Source organism: Notolepis coatsorum (genome assembly GCF_963971535.1).
Source record: "Notolepis coatsorum genome assembly, chromosome: 4".
Lineage (NCBI taxonomy): Eukaryota > Metazoa > Chordata > Actinopteri > Aulopiformes > Paralepididae > Notolepis > Notolepis coatsorum.
In genome coordinates this window covers 32,430,609-32,448,383 of record NC_140168.1, presented here as the reverse complement: position 1 = coordinate 32,448,383, position 17,775 = coordinate 32,430,609, and the positions used below count along the sequence as shown (strand labels likewise).

Here is a 17,775-nt window from a genome sequence, read left to right as displayed (position 1 = left end):
ATTAATAGAGACCCGGCTTGTATTTGAGACCCGGTTACTATTAGAGGAATTACGGTATTCTATTATGGTACTATATTATATTGTATATATATATATTAGTGCTGTCAATCGATTAAAATATTGAACTCGATTAATCGCATAATTGTCCATAGTTAACTCGCGATTAATCGCAAATTAATCGCATTTTTTTTTTACCTTAACACTTTCAGTGCCACCAGGGGGCACACGACTTAGTGCTTGAATGCCACCATCGGCGCCAATGTTACCGTTAATATCGCCTAATCTATGTTTAAAATTATGGCTATGTGTCTAATCTGCCCGTCGCTTATCAAAGAATCATTTTCCAGTCAGTGCTGTCAAGGCAGATTGGTTTTTTATCGCTTCATTTCCATTTGAGAGCATTTTGAAAAGCGCCCGTTTTCAGTTGAAAAACAGCCCATTCTGTGATAATCGCCTTTTACTGGAATATTCCAGAACGTTGATATTTGTCGGCCTATTTATGAATCGTTTTTAAATAAACGCTAGATGATCAATAGTATACGTGCACGCACGTACATTCGAGGCGCGCGCTGATAATAGCCGTTTTCATTTCCTCATGGATTTTACAGTGAAACCGATAGAGCACATTTCACAAAACAGCTTATATCTTCATGAAAACGAGTCTGATTATCCTAACACTGATAACATAGATTCCTTACCTGACATCAGATGGTATCCAAATGGTATATTCCAATTCCTGATCACCATTTGAAAAAATCAATCTAACGTGTGTACAGTAGAACACATGATTCCCCGCGGCTCAGAGGCTCCAGAATGAACTCTGGTAACCCCGGCTGCATCAGTGGACTGGAAAATGTGGACTGGAATATTTTTTTTCCCCCATCCATTTTTATTGAGTCCATTCCATTTACCATTTACCATCTGGGAGACGATAGGGGGCGCTTTTTTCACATCTGATCGCCGGCGGCCCTTGGGTAGGCTAGGGTAGGCTCGCGTGATGCAATATGATTTCAGATCGCTAAAAAAAAAATATCCGAGAAATCTCGTGAGTGGCTTTCAACGTAACTATCGTAAACCCGAAATTAGCCGTGAGTGGCAGTCAAAGTGTTAAACAGGTCTTTTTCAAGTTCCTAGTTTTAATACTCTTATCAACATGCGAGTCAACAATAATTTAAAACTATGAATAAAGTGTGCATGAAATAATAGGGGAAAGAAAACGTTAGGAACTTGTTACATTCACCCACACAAGGGCTTATTAATCACACACCCCCCTTCTCTCTCTCACACACACACTCCCAGCTCTCTTGCCCCTTCCTCATCTCTCTCACCCCCTCTCTCTCTATATCTCACACACACACACACACACACACACACACACACACACACACACACACACACACACACACACACTTCAGAAACAAACATAGTATCAATGAGAGCATCAATAATACACCTGAGTGAAGTCTAGTAAAATAAAAAAAAATAAAAACGTTTACATTTTTTTTAAAGTTAATCGTGAGTTACAAATAATAGTGGCGTTAATAGAATCGGGCGATAACGCGTTAATACCGCGTTAACTTTGACAGCCTTAATATATATATATGTACTATATATCTCATATCACATTATATATGTGCTGTATACACTATTATGTACTATATACTATTATATATACTATTATATACTTAATGTGTACTGTAATGTGTACTATATGTGTGGTACTATGTATGTATGTAAATGTAAAAAATAAAAAGAATAAACGTAAGTCTTCAGGGGTAGGGCCCGACAAGCCTAGTGCTTCTCCCTAGCCCTTTTCGGACAATTGGACAATGCTGCAATAGCAGCTGGTAAAACTTTGGCGATTTATGGAATGACCGTTATGTGTCCAAAGCCCGAAATAAAAAATAACTGAACTGAACTGATTTCCTTCATGTTTGGGTAATCAATCAGGCTCTCATACAACACATACTGTACATGCACGTGTAAACATAATCAATCAGGCTCTCATACAACACATACTGTACATGCACGTGTAAACATAATCAATCAGGCTCTCATACAACACATACTGTACATGCACGTGTAAACATAATCAATCAGGCTCTCATACAACACATACTGTACATGCACGTGTAAACATAATCAATCAGGCTCTCATACAACACATACTGTACATGCAGGTGTAAACATAATCGGACACACAAGCTCGTGGCCATAACCCCCCCGAGGCTGAGTGGCAGAGTGTAATTACACGTAATACACTCCTACACCATCCCTGCGTAACGCACAAAGCTTAGGCTCCAACCTCACGCTCTTTCTGCCTCTCCCCCTGCGTCAATATTTTAGGCAACCAACTTGTGTTCAGCTTTTCTCTGATTGGCCACGACGCCCATGTGACCGCGGCAGCGCGAGAGAGCGGCAGTGCGGAAATAGGCTGCATTCTATTGCCATTCTCTGCGACAAACTCTAACCTTAACCAACTCCGAAACAATGCCTAAACTTAACCATAACCTTAACCAACTCCGAAACAATGCCTAAACTTAACCATAACCTTAACCAACTCCGAAAGAATATTGCCATGCTCTAAGACAAACTCTAACCTTAACCAACTCCGAAACAGCGCCTAAACTTAACCCTTCTAACCTTAACCAACTCCGAAACAATGCCTAAACTTAACCGGCGAAAGAATGCACGTTAGAAAAAAAAATAAAAAATTGAAGGGTTCGAACTTGTCACCAACGCACCGCAGGATCCACAGCAAGGCGGCAAACCAGTTGAGCTAACCGTTGATGTTAAAAGAGGGGGAATTACGGCTACATAATGCCGCGTCTAGCCACGCCCCCGGAGCTCCGTGGCTAGACGCAAGTTTGTTACCTTAAATAATTAAGCCTCCCCCCCGCCTCCAGGCGTGGAGCTGCTGTGCGACAGGGACGTGGACATGGCCACGCGGGTTCAAGACCTGCTGGAGTTCCTCCACGAGAAGCAACAGGAGCTGGACGTGGCGGCAGAGCAACACCGCAGACACCTGGAGCAGTGTGTCCAACTGAGACACCTGCAGGCTGAGGTCAAACAGGTAGGAGACACCATACTGAGACACCTGCAGGCTGAGGTCAAACAGGTAGGAGACACCATACTGAGACACCTGCAGGCTGAGGTCAGACAGGTAGGAGACACCATACTGACACACCTGCAGGCTGAGGTCAAACAGGTAGGAGACACCATACTGAGACACCTGCAGGCTGAGGTCAAACAGGTAGGAGACACCATACTGAGACACCTGCAGGCTGAGGTCAAACAGGTAGGAGACACCATACTGAGACACCTGCAGGCTGAGGTCAAACAGGTAGGAGACACCATACTGAGACACCTGCAGGCTGAGGTCAAACAGGTAGGAGACACCATACTGAGACACCTGCAGGCTGAGGTCAAACAGGTAGGAGACACCATACTGAGACACCTGCAGGCTGAGGTCAAACAGGTAGGAGACACCATACTGAGACACCTGCAGGCTGAGGTCAAACAGGTAGGAGACACCATACTGAGACACCTGCAGGCTGAGGTCAGACAGGTAGGAGACACCATACTGAGACACCTGCAGGCTGAGGTCAAACAGGTAGGAGACACCATACTGAGACACCTGCAGGCTGAGGTCAAACAGGTAGGAGACACCATACTGAGACACCTGCAGGCTGAGGTCAGACAGGTAGGAGACACCATACTGAGACACCTGCAGGCTGAGGTCAGACAGGTAGGAGACACCATACTGAGACACCTGCAGGCTGAGGTCAGACAGGTAGGAGACACCATACTGAGACACCTGCAGGCTGAGGTCAGACAGGTAGGAGACACCATACTGAGACACCTGCAGGCTGAGGTCAGACAGGTAGGAGAAGAGAAGCCGCCTATTCTCCCGTTGACTAAAAACACACTTCTTCAATCAATATCTGAAATAAAGAAAAATAAAAACGAACCTTCTTACTGTCTTCTACTATCATGCATTCTTCCTACTATTACTAATATGTCTTTACTACTATATGCACTCAACACTGCAGCACCCCAGCGTCAGCACTGTTTGATGAACATTGTTACTCAGCTGTAAGAGTCGTACCCTTCCTGCTGACTTGTCGTACTGAGCTTGTCAGTCGCTTTAGATAAAATGCGTCCGCAAAATGTAAATGTAGGACCCACACCCATACACGCACACACACACACACACACACACACCGGCACCAGTGCTCAGCTACGCCCCCTTCAGGTCAGGTACACCTGCCAGGGGCGTTTCAAGCAACACGTTAGACCTACTCAGTGGATATAACACGTGTGCATCATGTGTCCTGTCTGTGTGCAGGTGCTGGGATGGATCCGTAACGGGGAGTCCATGCTGAACGCCGGTCTGATCACCGCCAGCTCGCTGCAGGAGGCCGAGCAGCTCCAGAGAGAACACGAGCAGTTCCAGCACGCCATCGAGGTGGGTGTCCTGCTGCCGCCGGTCTTCATGTCTCAGCTGTGTCTTCATGTCTTAACGATGTCTTTATGTCTTAACGATGTCTTTATGTCTCAGCTGTGTCTTCATGTCTTAGCTGTGTCTTCATGTCTTAACGATGTCTTCATGTCTCAGCTGTGTCTTCATGTCTTAGCTGTGTCTTCATGTCTTAACGATGTCTTCATGTCTCAGCTGTGTCTTCATGTCTCAGATGTGTCTTCATGTCTTAACGATGTCTTTATGTCTCAGCTGTGTCTTCATGTCTCAGATGTGTCTTCATGTCTTAGCTGTGTCTTCATGTCTCAGCTGTGTCTTCATGTCTCAGATGTGTCTTCATGTCTTAACGATGTCTTCATGTCTCAGCTGTGTCTTCATGTCTCAGCTGTGTCTTCATGTCTTAACGATGTCTTCATGTCTCAGCTGTGTCTTCATGTCTCAGCTGTGTCTTCATGTCTTAACGATGTCTTCATGTCTCAGCTGTGTCTTCATGTCTTAACGATGTCTTCATGTCTCAGCTGTGTCTTCATGTCTCAGCTGTGTCTTCATGTCTTAACGATGTCTTCATGTCTCAGCTGTGTCTTCATGTCTTAACGATGTCTTCATGTCTCAGCTGTGTCTTCATGTCTTAACGATGTCTTCATGTCTCAGCTGTGTCTTCATGTCTTAACGATGTCTTCATGTCTCAGCTGTGTCTTCATGTCTTAACGATGTCTTTATGTCTTAACGATGTCTTTATGTCTCAGCTGTGTCTTCATGTCTTAGCTGTGTCTTCATGTCTTAACGATGTCTTCATGTCTCAGCTGTGTCTTCATGTCTTAGCTGTGTCTTCATGTCTTAACGATGTCTTCATGTCTCAGCTGTGTCTTCATGTCTCAGATGTGTCTTCATGTCTTAACGATGTCTTTATGTCTCAGCTGTGTCTTCATGTCTCAGATGTGTCTTCATGTCTTAGCTGTGTCTTCATGTCTCAGCTGTGTCTTCATGTCTCAGATGTGTCTTCATGTCTTAACGATGTCTTCATGTCTCAGCTGTGTCTTCATGTCTCAGCTGTGTCTTCATGTCTTAACGATGTCTTCATGTCTCAGCTGTGTCTTCATGTCTCAGCTGTGTCTTCATGTCTTAACGATGTCTTCATGTCTCAGCTGTGTCTTCATGTCTTAACGATGTCTTCATGTCTCAGCTGTGTCTTCATGTCTCAGCTGTGTCTTCATGTCTTAACGATGTCTTCATGTCTCAGCTGTGTCTTCATGTCTTAACGATGTCTTCATGTCTCAGCTGTGTCTTCATGTCTTAACGATGTCTTCATGTCTCAGCTGTGTCTTCATGTCTTAACGATGTCTTCATGTCTCAGCTGTGTCTTCATGTCTTAACTATGTCTTCATGTATCAGCTGTGTCTTCATGTCTCAGCTGTGTCTTCATGTCTCAGCTGTGTCTTCATGTCTCAGATGTGTCTTCATGTCTTAACGATGTCTTCATGTCTCAGCTGTGTCTTCATGTCTCAGATGTGTCTTCATGTCTTAACGATGTCTTCATGTCTCAGCTGTGTCTTCGTGTCTCAGATGTGTCTTCATGTCTCAGATGTGTCTTCATGTCTCAACTGTGCCTTTTTGTAACGACGGAGAATGTGGAGTGTTGTGAACTAGGCTACTTAAATGTGAACATGGCGGAGTGAACATCGTTGGAGCTAAACGTTGTATAATTTCTATATTAATGTATATTTGTATTATTTATAATATATTCTTTATAATACTATATATATATATAACAAGGTCTTTTTGCGCACAAAGTAAATTCCACTATTTCAGATCCATAAGTCCCAAAACGAAGAGATGGACAGCCGCCAATTACACACAAAAGCAATTAGCGTAACAGAGTACTTACGGGGATCACTTCCCGGCCCTGGTCCACACCAGCAGACACGCCTCCTTGTGTGTCTGTGTTCCCTGCTGCACACGGAATTTTATTTTGTGCTGCTTTCTTTTTCTTCTTTGAAGTGATTCCCAAATGTACTCAAGAAATCCTTTGTTGTGTATTATTGCCGACTCTCAATTTGTTTTATATATTATTATATTTTTGCCCCCTTGGTGCCTTGCCTCTTATTTTAGACATGATAGAACATGGTCTCTCCCGCTGTAGAAGACCCACCAGAGTGATAGTATAACACTCTCTCTCCCCCTGTAGAAGACCCACCAGAGTGATATTATAACTATCTCTCCCCCTGTAGAAGACCCACCAGAGTGATAGTATAACACTCTCTCTCCCCCTGTAGAAGACCCACCAGAGTGATATTATAACTATCTCTCCCCCTGTAGAAGACCCACCAGAGTGATAGTATAACACACTCTCTCCCCCTGTAGAAGACCCACCAGAGTGATATTGTAACACTCTCTCTCCCCCTGTAGAAGACCCACCAGAGTGATATTATAACACTCTCTCTCCCCCTGTAGAAGACCCACCAGAGTGATATTATAACACTCTCTCTCCCCCTGTAGAAGACCCACCAGAGTGATATTATAACTCTCTCTCTCCCCCTGTAGAAGACCCACCAGAGTGATAGTATAACACTCTCTCTCCCCCTGTAGAAGACCCACCAGAGTGATATTATAACACTCTCTCTCCCCCTGTAGAAGACCCACCAGAGTGATATTGTAACACTCTCTCTCCCCCTGTAGAAGACCCACCAGAGTGATATTATAACACTCTCTCTCCCCCTGTAGAAGACCCACCAGAGTGATATTATAACTCTCTCTCCCCCTGTAGAAGACCCACCAGAGTGATATTATAACACTCTCTCTCCCCCTGTAGAAGACCCACCAGAGTGATATTGTAACACTCTCTCTCCCCCTGTAGAAGACCCACCAGAGTGATATTGTAACACTCTCTCTCCCCCTGTAGAAGACCCACCAGAGTGATATTATAACACTCTCTCTCCCCCTGTAGAAGACCCACCAGAGTGATAGTATAACACTCTCTCTCCCCCTGTAGAAGACCCACCAGAGTGATATTATAACTCTCTCTCCCCCTGTAGAAGACCCACCAGAGTGATATTGTAACACACTCTCTCCCCCTGTAGAAGACCCACCAGAGTGATATTGTAACACTCTCTCTCCCCCTGTAGAAGACCCACCAGAGTGATATTATAACACTCTCTCTCCCCCTGTAGAAGACCCACCAGAGTGATATTATAACACTCTCTCTCCCCCTGTAGAAGACCCACCAGAGTGATATTATAACTCTCTCTCTCCCCCTGTAGAAGACCCACCAGAGTGATAGTATAACACTCTCTCTCCCCCTGTAGAAGACCCACCAGAGTGATATTGTAACACACTCTCTCCCCCTGTAGAAGACCCACCAGAGTGATATTATAACACTCTCTCTCCCCCTGTAGAAGACCCACCAGAGTGATATTATAACACTCTCTCTCCCCCTGTAGAAGACCCACCAGAGTGATATTATAACACTCTCTCTCCCCCTGTAGAAGACCCACCAGAGTGATATTATAACACTCTCTCTCCCCCTGTAGAAGACCCACCAGAGTGATATTATAACTCTCTCTCCCCCTGTAGAAGACCCACCAGAGTGATATTATAACACTCTCTCTCCCCCTGTAGAAGACCCACCAGAGTGATATTGTAACACTCTCTCTCCCCCTGTAGAAGACCCACCAGAGTGATATTGTAACACTCTCTCTCCCCCTGTAGAAGACCCACCAGAGTGATATTATAACACTCTCTCTCCCCCTGTAGAAGACCCACCAGAGTGATATTGTAACACTCTCTCTCCCCCTGTAGAAGACCCACCAGAGTGATATTATAACACTCTCTCTCCCCCTGTAGAAGACCCACCAGAGTGATATTGTAACACTCTCTCTCCCCCTGTAGAAGACCCACCAGAGTGATATTGTAACACTCTCTCTCCCCCTGTAGAAGACCCACCAGAGTGATAGTATAACACTCTCTCTCCCCCTGTAGAAGACCCACCAGAGTGATATTATAACTCTCTCTCCCCCTGTAGAAGACCCACCAGAGTGATATTGTAACACTCTCTCTCCCCCTGTAGAAGACCCACCAGAGTGATATTGTAACACTCTCTCTCTCCCCCTGTAGAAGACCCACCAGAGTGATATTATAACACTCTCTCTCCCCCTGTAGAAGACCCACCAGAGTGATATTATAACTCTCTCTCCCCCTGTAGAAGACCCACCAGAGTGATATTATAACACTCTCTCTCCCCCTGTAGAAGACCCACCAGAGTGATATTGTAACACTCTCTCTCCCCCTGTAGAAGACCCACCAGAGTGATATTGTAACACTCTCTCTCCCCCTGTAGAAGACCCACCAGAGTGATATTATAACACTCTCTCTCCCCCTGTAGAAGACCCACCAGAGTGATAGTATAACACTCTCTCTCCCCCTGTAGAAGACCCACCAGAGTGATATTATAACTCTCTCTCCCCCTGTAGAAGACCCACCAGAGTGATATTGTAACACTCTCTCTCCCCCTGTAGAAGACCCACCAGAGTGATATTGTAACTCTCTCTCTCTCCCCCTGTAGAAGACCCACCAGAGTGATATTATAACACTCTCTCTCCCCCTGTAGAAGACCCACCAGAGTGATATTATAACACTCTCTCTCCCCCTGTAGAAGACCCACCAGAGTGATATTATAACACTCTCTCTCCCCCTGTAGAAGACCCACCAGAGTGATATTATAACACTCTCTCTCCCCCTGTAGAAGACCCACCAGAGTGCCCTGCAGGTGCAGCAGAAGGCGGAGGCTCTCCTCCAGGCCAACCACTACGACATGGACCTGATCAGGGACTGTGCGGAGAGCGTGGCCTCTCACTGGCAGCAGCTCATGCTCAAGATGGAGGACAGACTCAAGCTGGTCAACGCCTCCGTGGCCTTCTACAAGACTTCCGAACAGGTAGAGGGCGATAAACATTTAAACACACAAAAAGTGCAATTGTAAGGTATTTGTGCCCGCTGTCTTTCATATTAGCATAAATTGAGCATTATAGACCAAGCATAATTGACGTTTACCATGTTGTCAACCTTGTACCACCCGTAGACCAGGGGTTGTTTTGTTGCATTATGGGAGCTGTAGTCTTATCTAATATGCGTGTGTCACTCCAGGTGTGCAGTGTGCTGGAGAGCCTGGAGCAGGAGTACAAGCGAGAGGAGGACTGGTGCGGAGGGGCCGACAAGCTGGGACCCAACTGTGAGTCTGACCACGTCAGCCCCATGATCAGCAAGCACCTGGAGCAGAAAGAGGCCTTCCTCAAGGTAGGAACACACACACACACACGCATGTCGGTGTCTTCATACAGTTCATACAGTCATAAAGGAGCTTCTTTCATCTGAACCCTAACTCTCTCCGTTTGTTTGTTTGTGACCAGGCGTGTACTCTGGCCAGGCGTAATGCAGACGTGTTCCTCAAGTACATGCACAGGAACAGTGTGAACATGCCTGGCATGCTGAGCCACGTCAAAGCACCTGAGCAACAGGTCAAGAGTGAGTATCACATAGAAACACATACATGCAATACACTATATTATAGTATACTATATTATACTATGCCACATTACACTACATTATACTATGCCACGCCAGACTACACAACACTACATTACAGTATAGTATAGTGTAGTATAGTATAGTGACTATACTATACTTCACCACACTACGCTACACTACATTGCTGAGAGTTCTGGAAGCAACATCTCACAACTTTCTTTCTTTTTCTTTAAGTGTAAACTGTAAACACAGTGTTTTATTTATTTAATTTTAATTCATCAAATCATTTAATTCTTTATTAAACACAGATACGGTAAATGGTGTTTGTAGAGAGACAGTTGTATATAATCTAAACAAATGTATTGTAATCGTGTCTAAAACTGTTGCTATTCCGTTGCCAGGGGAACGGTCTTGACCCCCGTTTATTTCCCGTATGCAACACACATCGCGGCAGGAAACGCAAAAAGGGCCTATTTAGAATGTTTATGTCGTCGAGTTCTAAAAGGTGTATATCTGCTGAGACTGTGTGGCGTCGCTGTGGCCTTTCAGACATCCTGAACGAGCTGCTGCAGAGAGAGAACCGCGTGCTGCACTTCTGGACCATGAGGAAGAGACGCCTGGACCAGTGTCAGCAGTACGTGGTGTTTGAACGCAGCGCCAAGCAGGTACACACACACACACACACAAACAGGTACACACACAGACAGACACACACACACACACACACACACACACGCACACACGCACACACACACACACACACAGGTACACAGACAGACACACACACACACACACACACACACACACAAACAGGTACACAGACAGACAGACACACACACACACAAACGGGTACACAGACAGACACACACACACAAACAGGTACACAGACAGACAGACACACACTATTCATATTCATTCATTCAATCTTTATTGGGAACAGGCTCTCATTTACAATGACGTCGAGAGGAACAATACATAATACAAAAAACTATATAAAAACTGAAAAGTCAATCGATTTAAAACAATTAAAATTAGGGATGCTCGATATTGGCTTTTTTACCGATACCAATATACCGATATTGTCCAACTCTTAATAAGAAAAAAAAATATTGTTTTTGAAAACCGATACCGATAAATAAAAACAGTTACAGACTGAGGTGAAATGGTTGGCCGTTATACATTTAAACTGACCAATGGATACTAAAAGTATTGAGTTTTAAGGTGCTTTGCAAAACATTCCACGCGTTAAAGGCACAGAAGCGGAATACTATATTGTCACTCGCTCACTTACTCAATTACTTACACGCATGCATACAGTATGCACACACACCACACACACACACACACACACACACACAGCCTTAGATTAACTCAGATCATGACGTCTCTGCACACCCCTACTTTGTGTATTTGTAGTTAGACTCTCTCTCTCTCTATCTCTCTCTCTCTCTCTCCTCTCTCTTTGTCTCTCACCCACACGTAGACGTGTGCATGCCCTCTCCTCTCTCATGTAAGCCTGTGTGTCTCCTCCTCTCTGCCAGGCTCTGGAGTGGATCCATGACACGGGGGAGTTCTATCTGTCCACACACACCTCCACCGGCTCCAGCATCCACCACACCCAGGAGCTGCTGAAGGAGCACGAGGACTTCCACATCACAGCCAAGGTACACACACACACACACACACACACATAACATTACCCACACATATGTGTATTTGACACAAGCACATCTTACATTCACATTATAAATAGATGTGAGCTGAAGTACCAGGTCCCCCAGTTCCATTTTCAGCTAAATATCTCCCTAATTATTAATTTGTCTGTCCCATATCTCTCTCTCTCTCGCTCTCTCTCGGTCTCTCTCCCCCCCTTCCCTCCCTCTTCTTCTCTCTCTCGGTCTCTCCCCCCCTCCCTCCCTCTTCTTCTCTCTCTCTGTCTCTCCCCCCATCTCTCTCTCTCTTTCTATCTCTCTCTCTCCCCCCATCTCTCCCTCTTCTCTCTCTGTCTCCCCCTATCTCTCTATCTCTCTCCCCCACCCCCCCCCATCTCCCTCTTCTTCTCTCTCTGTCTCCCCCTATCGCTCCCCCCATCTCTATCTCTCTCTCTCGCTCTCTCTCTCTCTCTCCCCTGCTCTAGCAAACCAAAGAGCGTGTGAAGCTGTTGATCCAGCTGGCCGATGGTTTCTGTGACAAGGGCCACAGTCACGCGGTGGAGATCAAGAAGTGGGTGACGGCGGTGGACAAGCGCTACCGGGACTTCTCCCTGCGCATGGACAAGTACCGGTCGAGCCTGGAGAAGGCCCTGGGCATCTGCTCCGACTCCAACAAGGCAGTGAGTGCAGGAGGGGCTGCTGGGGGGGTTGTCATGGGTGGGGTTGGTAGGTGTGGATGGATGGGGGGGGTGATGTGTTTGTGCAGGTTGTGGTTGGGTGTGACTGTGTGGTGTTCATATTGAGAGTGTGTGTGTGTAAACGGAGCATCATCTGCCTGCTAGATGAAGTGATGGTGTATAGAAATTCATCTCTCTCTCTCTCCCCCCCCTCTCTCTCGCTCTCTCTCGCTTTCACAGAGTAAGGATCTCCAGTTGGACATCATCCCGGCCACTGCTCCGGGGTCGGAGGTCAAACTGAGGGACGCCGCCCATGAGCTCAACGAGGAGAAGCGCAAGTCGGCCCGCAGGAAGGAGTACGTCATCGCTTCCTCTTCAGGGTTTTCCTTTCCTGTTTTTAGGGAGTAGAATGAACACTTTCGATCGTGCGCTTTAGGAAAGAAACTGCACCCTAGTGTTGATGTTCCGGTTGACGTTGGCATCGACAGTCTAGACTGAAACGTAGCATAAAACCTGAGACACGTGTAGTGAGATGGAGCAGCATTGTGATGTTGAAGGGTCTTTGGTCAGTTCTTCGTTTATCCGTCTTGTTAAGTGTGGTCATTTATAGTGGGATATTCTGACGGTGGATACGTTACAAAAGTGACACATGTATTAAACCTGATCTGAAGGTCCCCCTCACACAGCTCTGAGCCTCCACACATCCACATTACTCCATTACGCTGTGTCTGGTGTTGGTGTTGGCACTAGAATACAACACGGAAGTGTAATAATAATAATAATAACTTTATTTGTATAGCACCTTTCATACATGGGATTGCAGTTCAAAGTGCTTTACATCAGTAAGAAATACGACATACAATCTGTGTAAAACAAGTAGCAAGAGCTAAGTATAAAGTGTAGTGTAATATAGTGTAGTTAATGTAGTGTAGTATAGTGTAATTTAGTGTGGCGTAGTATAGTGTAATGTAGTGGTGTAGTATAGTATAATATAATTAGTGCTGTGTAGTATAATATAGTGTGGTGTAGTATAGTGTAATGTAGTATAGTCTTCTGAGCCGTTCAGCCATTGTGTAGTGTGATGTGTGCCTGGTGCCAGTGTATGGCAGCCATTGAGCCTGCGTAGCCCAAGGTTGGGTGCTACCAGTGGTGGTGAAGGAGGCTATTTCCACCCTACGTTGTGGGGAGCGCTTTGAGTGTCTAGAAAAGCGCTATATAAATGTAATGAATTATTATTATTTTATTATTATAGTGTAGCTCCGATGACGCACGCAAATCTGCAAGAGACGTTTCTATCCGTATTTTCTATCCGTACCACAAATCATAAATACAGTTTCAGCGATTCGTCCCGGCGGTTTACGACAGTGTTTTTATGTCCACTAAGTCCTTCATTATTCATCAGTGTAAATGGACGGAGAAGACGGAGCTGAGAGGGAGACGGGTGTAAATCACAGTTTGGAACGAGAGAGTGGGGGGGGGGGGGGGGGGGGGGGGATTGATGGATGAGCAGGCTCTAACTAAAGATGTGTGTGTGCCTCTCTTTCTCTCTCTTTTCCCCCCCTCTCTCTCTCACTCTCCCCCCCCTCTCTCTCTCTCCCCCCCCTCTCTCTCTCTCTCCCTCTCTCTCTCCCCCCCTCTCTCTGTCTCTGTCTCTCTGTCTCTCTCTCTCTCTCTCTCTCTCTCTCTCTCTCTCTCTCTCTCTCTCTCTCTCTCTAGGTTCATCATGGCGGAGCTGATACAGACTGAGAAGGCCTACGTGCGAGACCTCAGGGAGTGCATGGATGTGAGTTTTGTCTCCGCAGCCCGGCGCTGTTGCAGCCGCTTCACCCCTGTGCCCACGTGGCACTGAAGCAGGGCTGCACCATTCGGCATTTGTCATCATTTGTTACCATTGTAACGTGGGCTCATTGAGACACGTAACTGTGATGGTGGACTATACAAATAAACTTCACCTGACTTGACATCAGGTTGAGTTTTATTTCATTTAATTTCAAACATCTATTTACAGTTACGTCGAGTGTACATACAGAAGAAGAAAAAAAAAGCATATAAAATCATAACAATAAGACAACAAGTCGGTACAAAAGTAAGGATAACGAATCGATTAAAACACGTACAACTTGATTGACAAAGGTTGGGGATCAAGGTTTTAAACTCTGCAACAGAAGGGAGAATCTCAAGCTTTAAGGACTGTTTGAGTTCACTCCATGAGCTAGAGGGGCATCGTTACAAAATGCAGATTTACCCTGTTTTCCGAGCAAACTCGGGGGGACCTTAAGGACCGGCCAGTCACTAGAATGAGTTCCATATGTTCCAAAAGACAAAAGACTAGCTTCTCGTGGTGGAGTTTGTTGACGGTCCCTTGCGGTCTTTCATCTGTGTGTGTCTTGTTCCTTCCGTCTAGACATACCTGTGGGAGATGACCAGCGGAGTGGAGGAGATCCCTCCGGGGATCATCAACAAAGAGCACATCATCTTCGGCAACATGCAAGACCTCTTCGAGTTCCACCACAAGTAAGACGACGTCTACGCCGCACCGCAATGCCAAAATAATTGTAGCAAAGCTGCATTATCTAGGATTGTTTAGATTCAACCACGGACAGCTATGTAGAATAAAGGTTGTAGTTTAGTGGCCGAGTCTTTCCTGATGCCCTGTGTGTTCCGCTCGACAGCATCTTCCTCAAGGAGCTGGAGAAGTACGAGCAGCTGCCTGAAGACGTGGGCCACTGCTTTGTGACATGGGTGAGTGTTTTGTTGTTGCTATGGAAACAATATATTGCTGTATTAAGGGGTTTTCTTTTATGTGAAGGTAGGGCTGGGCGATATGGAAAAAAATCATATCGCGATAACGATATGATAATTTTATTTTATTTCTCGATATCGATAATTATCGAATTGTTATAAATATAAAAATTTTTTTTTTTTTTTTTTTTTTTAACAACAGATGTATGTTTATTTTGCAGCAATTCTTTGTCATTGCCGCCATCTTTAGTGTTACATCCCCTCACACTCCAGTTCTCAGGCTGCAGCTGGTTTAAAAGCTAAAGTAAACCGGCTTCTCTGCTGGCTGTGGCTCCAGAGGAGTTGAACAGTTCTGGCTCTGCTAGTTTATTTTCGATCTTTTGGCGCTTTTTTGGTGGACAAACCACCGCACATGTGCACTGTGACTCGTGACTGGAGTCTAGTTCTGCTAGCACACATAGCCTACTGTGTACAGACGGTTTCAAAATGTATTTTAAATTAGAAAGCAAACAAAATAAATGGACGAGAAAAAGAAATCTGAATTTGGTCAGTATTGTCATTTGGACAAGCAAAGCCATTACTTTAAGTTGCAGGCAAGAAAGACAAGTCTGTCCACTGTCTCTGGTTTTAAAACTGCCCTGTTGCAGGTAAAAAAAAAAACGATTTAATATATCGATTATTAAAATATATCGCGATATTTATCGTTATCGTTATATCGCCCATATATATATATTATAATTTTTTTTTTTTTTACCTGCAACAAGGCAGTTTTAAAACCAGAGACAGTGGACAGACTTGTCTTTCTTGCCTGCAACTTAAAGTAATGGCTTTGCTTGTCCAAATGACAATACTGACCAAATTGAGATTTATTTTTCTCTTTTAGTTTGTTTGCTTTCTAATTTAAAATACAGTTTGAAACCGTCTGTACACAATAGGCTATGTGTGCTAGCAGAGCTAGTCTCCAGTCATGAGTCACGGTGCATGTGTGCGGTGGTTTGTCCACCAAAAAAGCACCAAAAGATAGAAAAGAAACTAGCAGAGCCAGAACTGTTTTGTATTTTTTTTAAATTGTATTATTGTTATTGATATCGTTATCGCGTTATCATTTTTGGTCATATCGCCCAGCCCTATGTGAAGGTACAGTATATATCAATTAGCATTCTCAAATATTTCAGAAATAATTTTATGAAAAAGATTACTTGACCCCTTATGCCCGAGCGGTCCGGTACCGGTAGGCGATTGATATCACGCCATAAATAGATGAATACAGAACTTAATTAATGTTGCGTTTCTTTTCAAATGTAGCCAAGAGTAAAGACCCTAACCCTGTCAAAACAGCAGTACCAAAGTGTATATATTCAGCACTACGTTTGTTTACCAATGATTTTAAGTTAATTCAGTACTGTATCTACAAACCCCCCTGAATTATTCACGTCTGGTCAATGTTAGCATGGTGTTATTTACCGGAAAAATAACATTTATATTCTCCTTTTTGGTTCATTACAATTGATTTTAGCCTAGTAACAGAGGCAATATTTCTGACACTGGGGACACATTCCCTGAGATCCATAGATGTCCCTAGATACTAAGAACATGCAAAACACATTATTCTTTTTAATAAAATCACATGGTACAATAACACAAACGGACAATAAACGATAAATATTAGTATATTGCCCAGCCCTATGTCGTTGTGTGTTTCCATATGGGTGATGAAGGTTTCCTCTCTCCCTCCAGGCTGATAAGTTCCAGATGTACGTCAACTACTGTAAGAACAAGCCCGACTCCACCCAGCTCATCCTGGAGCACGCTGGACCCTACTTTGATGTGAGTATTGTGTTGGAAAATAGGGCTGTCCCCGACTAAGGATTTGGATGGTCGACTAGGATTGGCAAAAATGTGCCGTTAGTAGACTATTGGTCGACAAAAAAAATAAAAATAAAAGTATAATATTTTTTATTTTATTTTTTTTATTATCATTCCATTTGGGCTGTGGGGGTGCTTAATGTCTGAAGGAGTCGACTGAAGGCTTCTTGTCCTCTGCAAAAGCATGCAATTGGTCCACTGATGGATACATCTTGATATTTGTCTAGTCGAGTGTGTTCATTAGATGGGTGAAATCCTTTTTCAGTGCCTCTGTGCCTGTTACAGTTAGCCTCTGGTATGCGTGCCATTAGCATTAGCCACGCTTCTAGGCCTCTTTTCTTTTGGAAAGAATGATAAAAATAAAATAAAAATGAATATTATTATTTTATTTATTTTTTGATTTTTATTTTTTTATATTCGACTAAGAGGTTGGCCAGTCGACTACGGCTCCTTTCGACCGATTAGTCGACTAATCGATTAATAGGGGTCAGTCCTAGAAAATAGCCGACGCTGAATAACTTACTCAGTCAAAAGAGACCTGGTTAACTACACTACAAACTACAAATACAAAGTATCAAGATAAATAGTCAAGAGTTAGGCTGGATGACTCGTAGTGTTTAGCTAGGACACCCGGGAAGAGAGGCTCCTCACTGGATCTTGAACCATCTTTATACATAGAAACTGTAAAGGGTGGGGCGGCTGATTGGCGCAGTGGGCAAGGCGCTCGCCTCTAACGCAGGAGACACTGGGTTCGAGCCCAGCTCTCGGCGTTGCTACCGGCTTGGCCGGTCGTTCATACTAACACAATTGGCAGTGTTGGAGGGTGGGAAAGCCGGTG

The 17,775-nt window shown here is 44.6% G+C and overlaps 1 protein-coding gene across 3 annotated transcripts in view; it reads left to right on the top strand.

Moving 5' to 3' along the window:
- The window catches only part of LOC311227441 (triple functional domain protein), a 219,954-nt gene that overhangs the window by 147,407 nt on the left and 54,772 nt on the right, over positions 1-17,775 (top strand). For all 3 annotated transcript variants that reach the window (XM_084313084.1, XM_084313083.1, XM_084313082.1), the window contains exons 18-30: positions 2,907-3,073; positions 4,349-4,468; positions 9,219-9,410; positions 9,620-9,769; positions 9,883-9,997; positions 10,550-10,665; positions 11,542-11,664; positions 12,138-12,332; positions 12,570-12,685; positions 14,046-14,112; positions 14,734-14,843; positions 15,002-15,071; positions 16,809-16,898. In XM_084313084.1, coding sequence (XP_084169210.1) covers positions 2,907-3,073; positions 4,349-4,468; positions 9,219-9,410; positions 9,620-9,769; positions 9,883-9,997; positions 10,550-10,665; positions 11,542-11,664; positions 12,138-12,332; positions 12,570-12,685; positions 14,046-14,112; positions 14,734-14,843; positions 15,002-15,071; positions 16,809-16,898 — 1,631 coding nt within the window. The remainder of the gene's footprint in view (positions 1-2,906; positions 3,074-4,348; positions 4,469-9,218; positions 9,411-9,619; positions 9,770-9,882; positions 9,998-10,549; positions 10,666-11,541; positions 11,665-12,137; positions 12,333-12,569; positions 12,686-14,045; positions 14,113-14,733; positions 14,844-15,001; positions 15,072-16,808; positions 16,899-17,775) is intronic.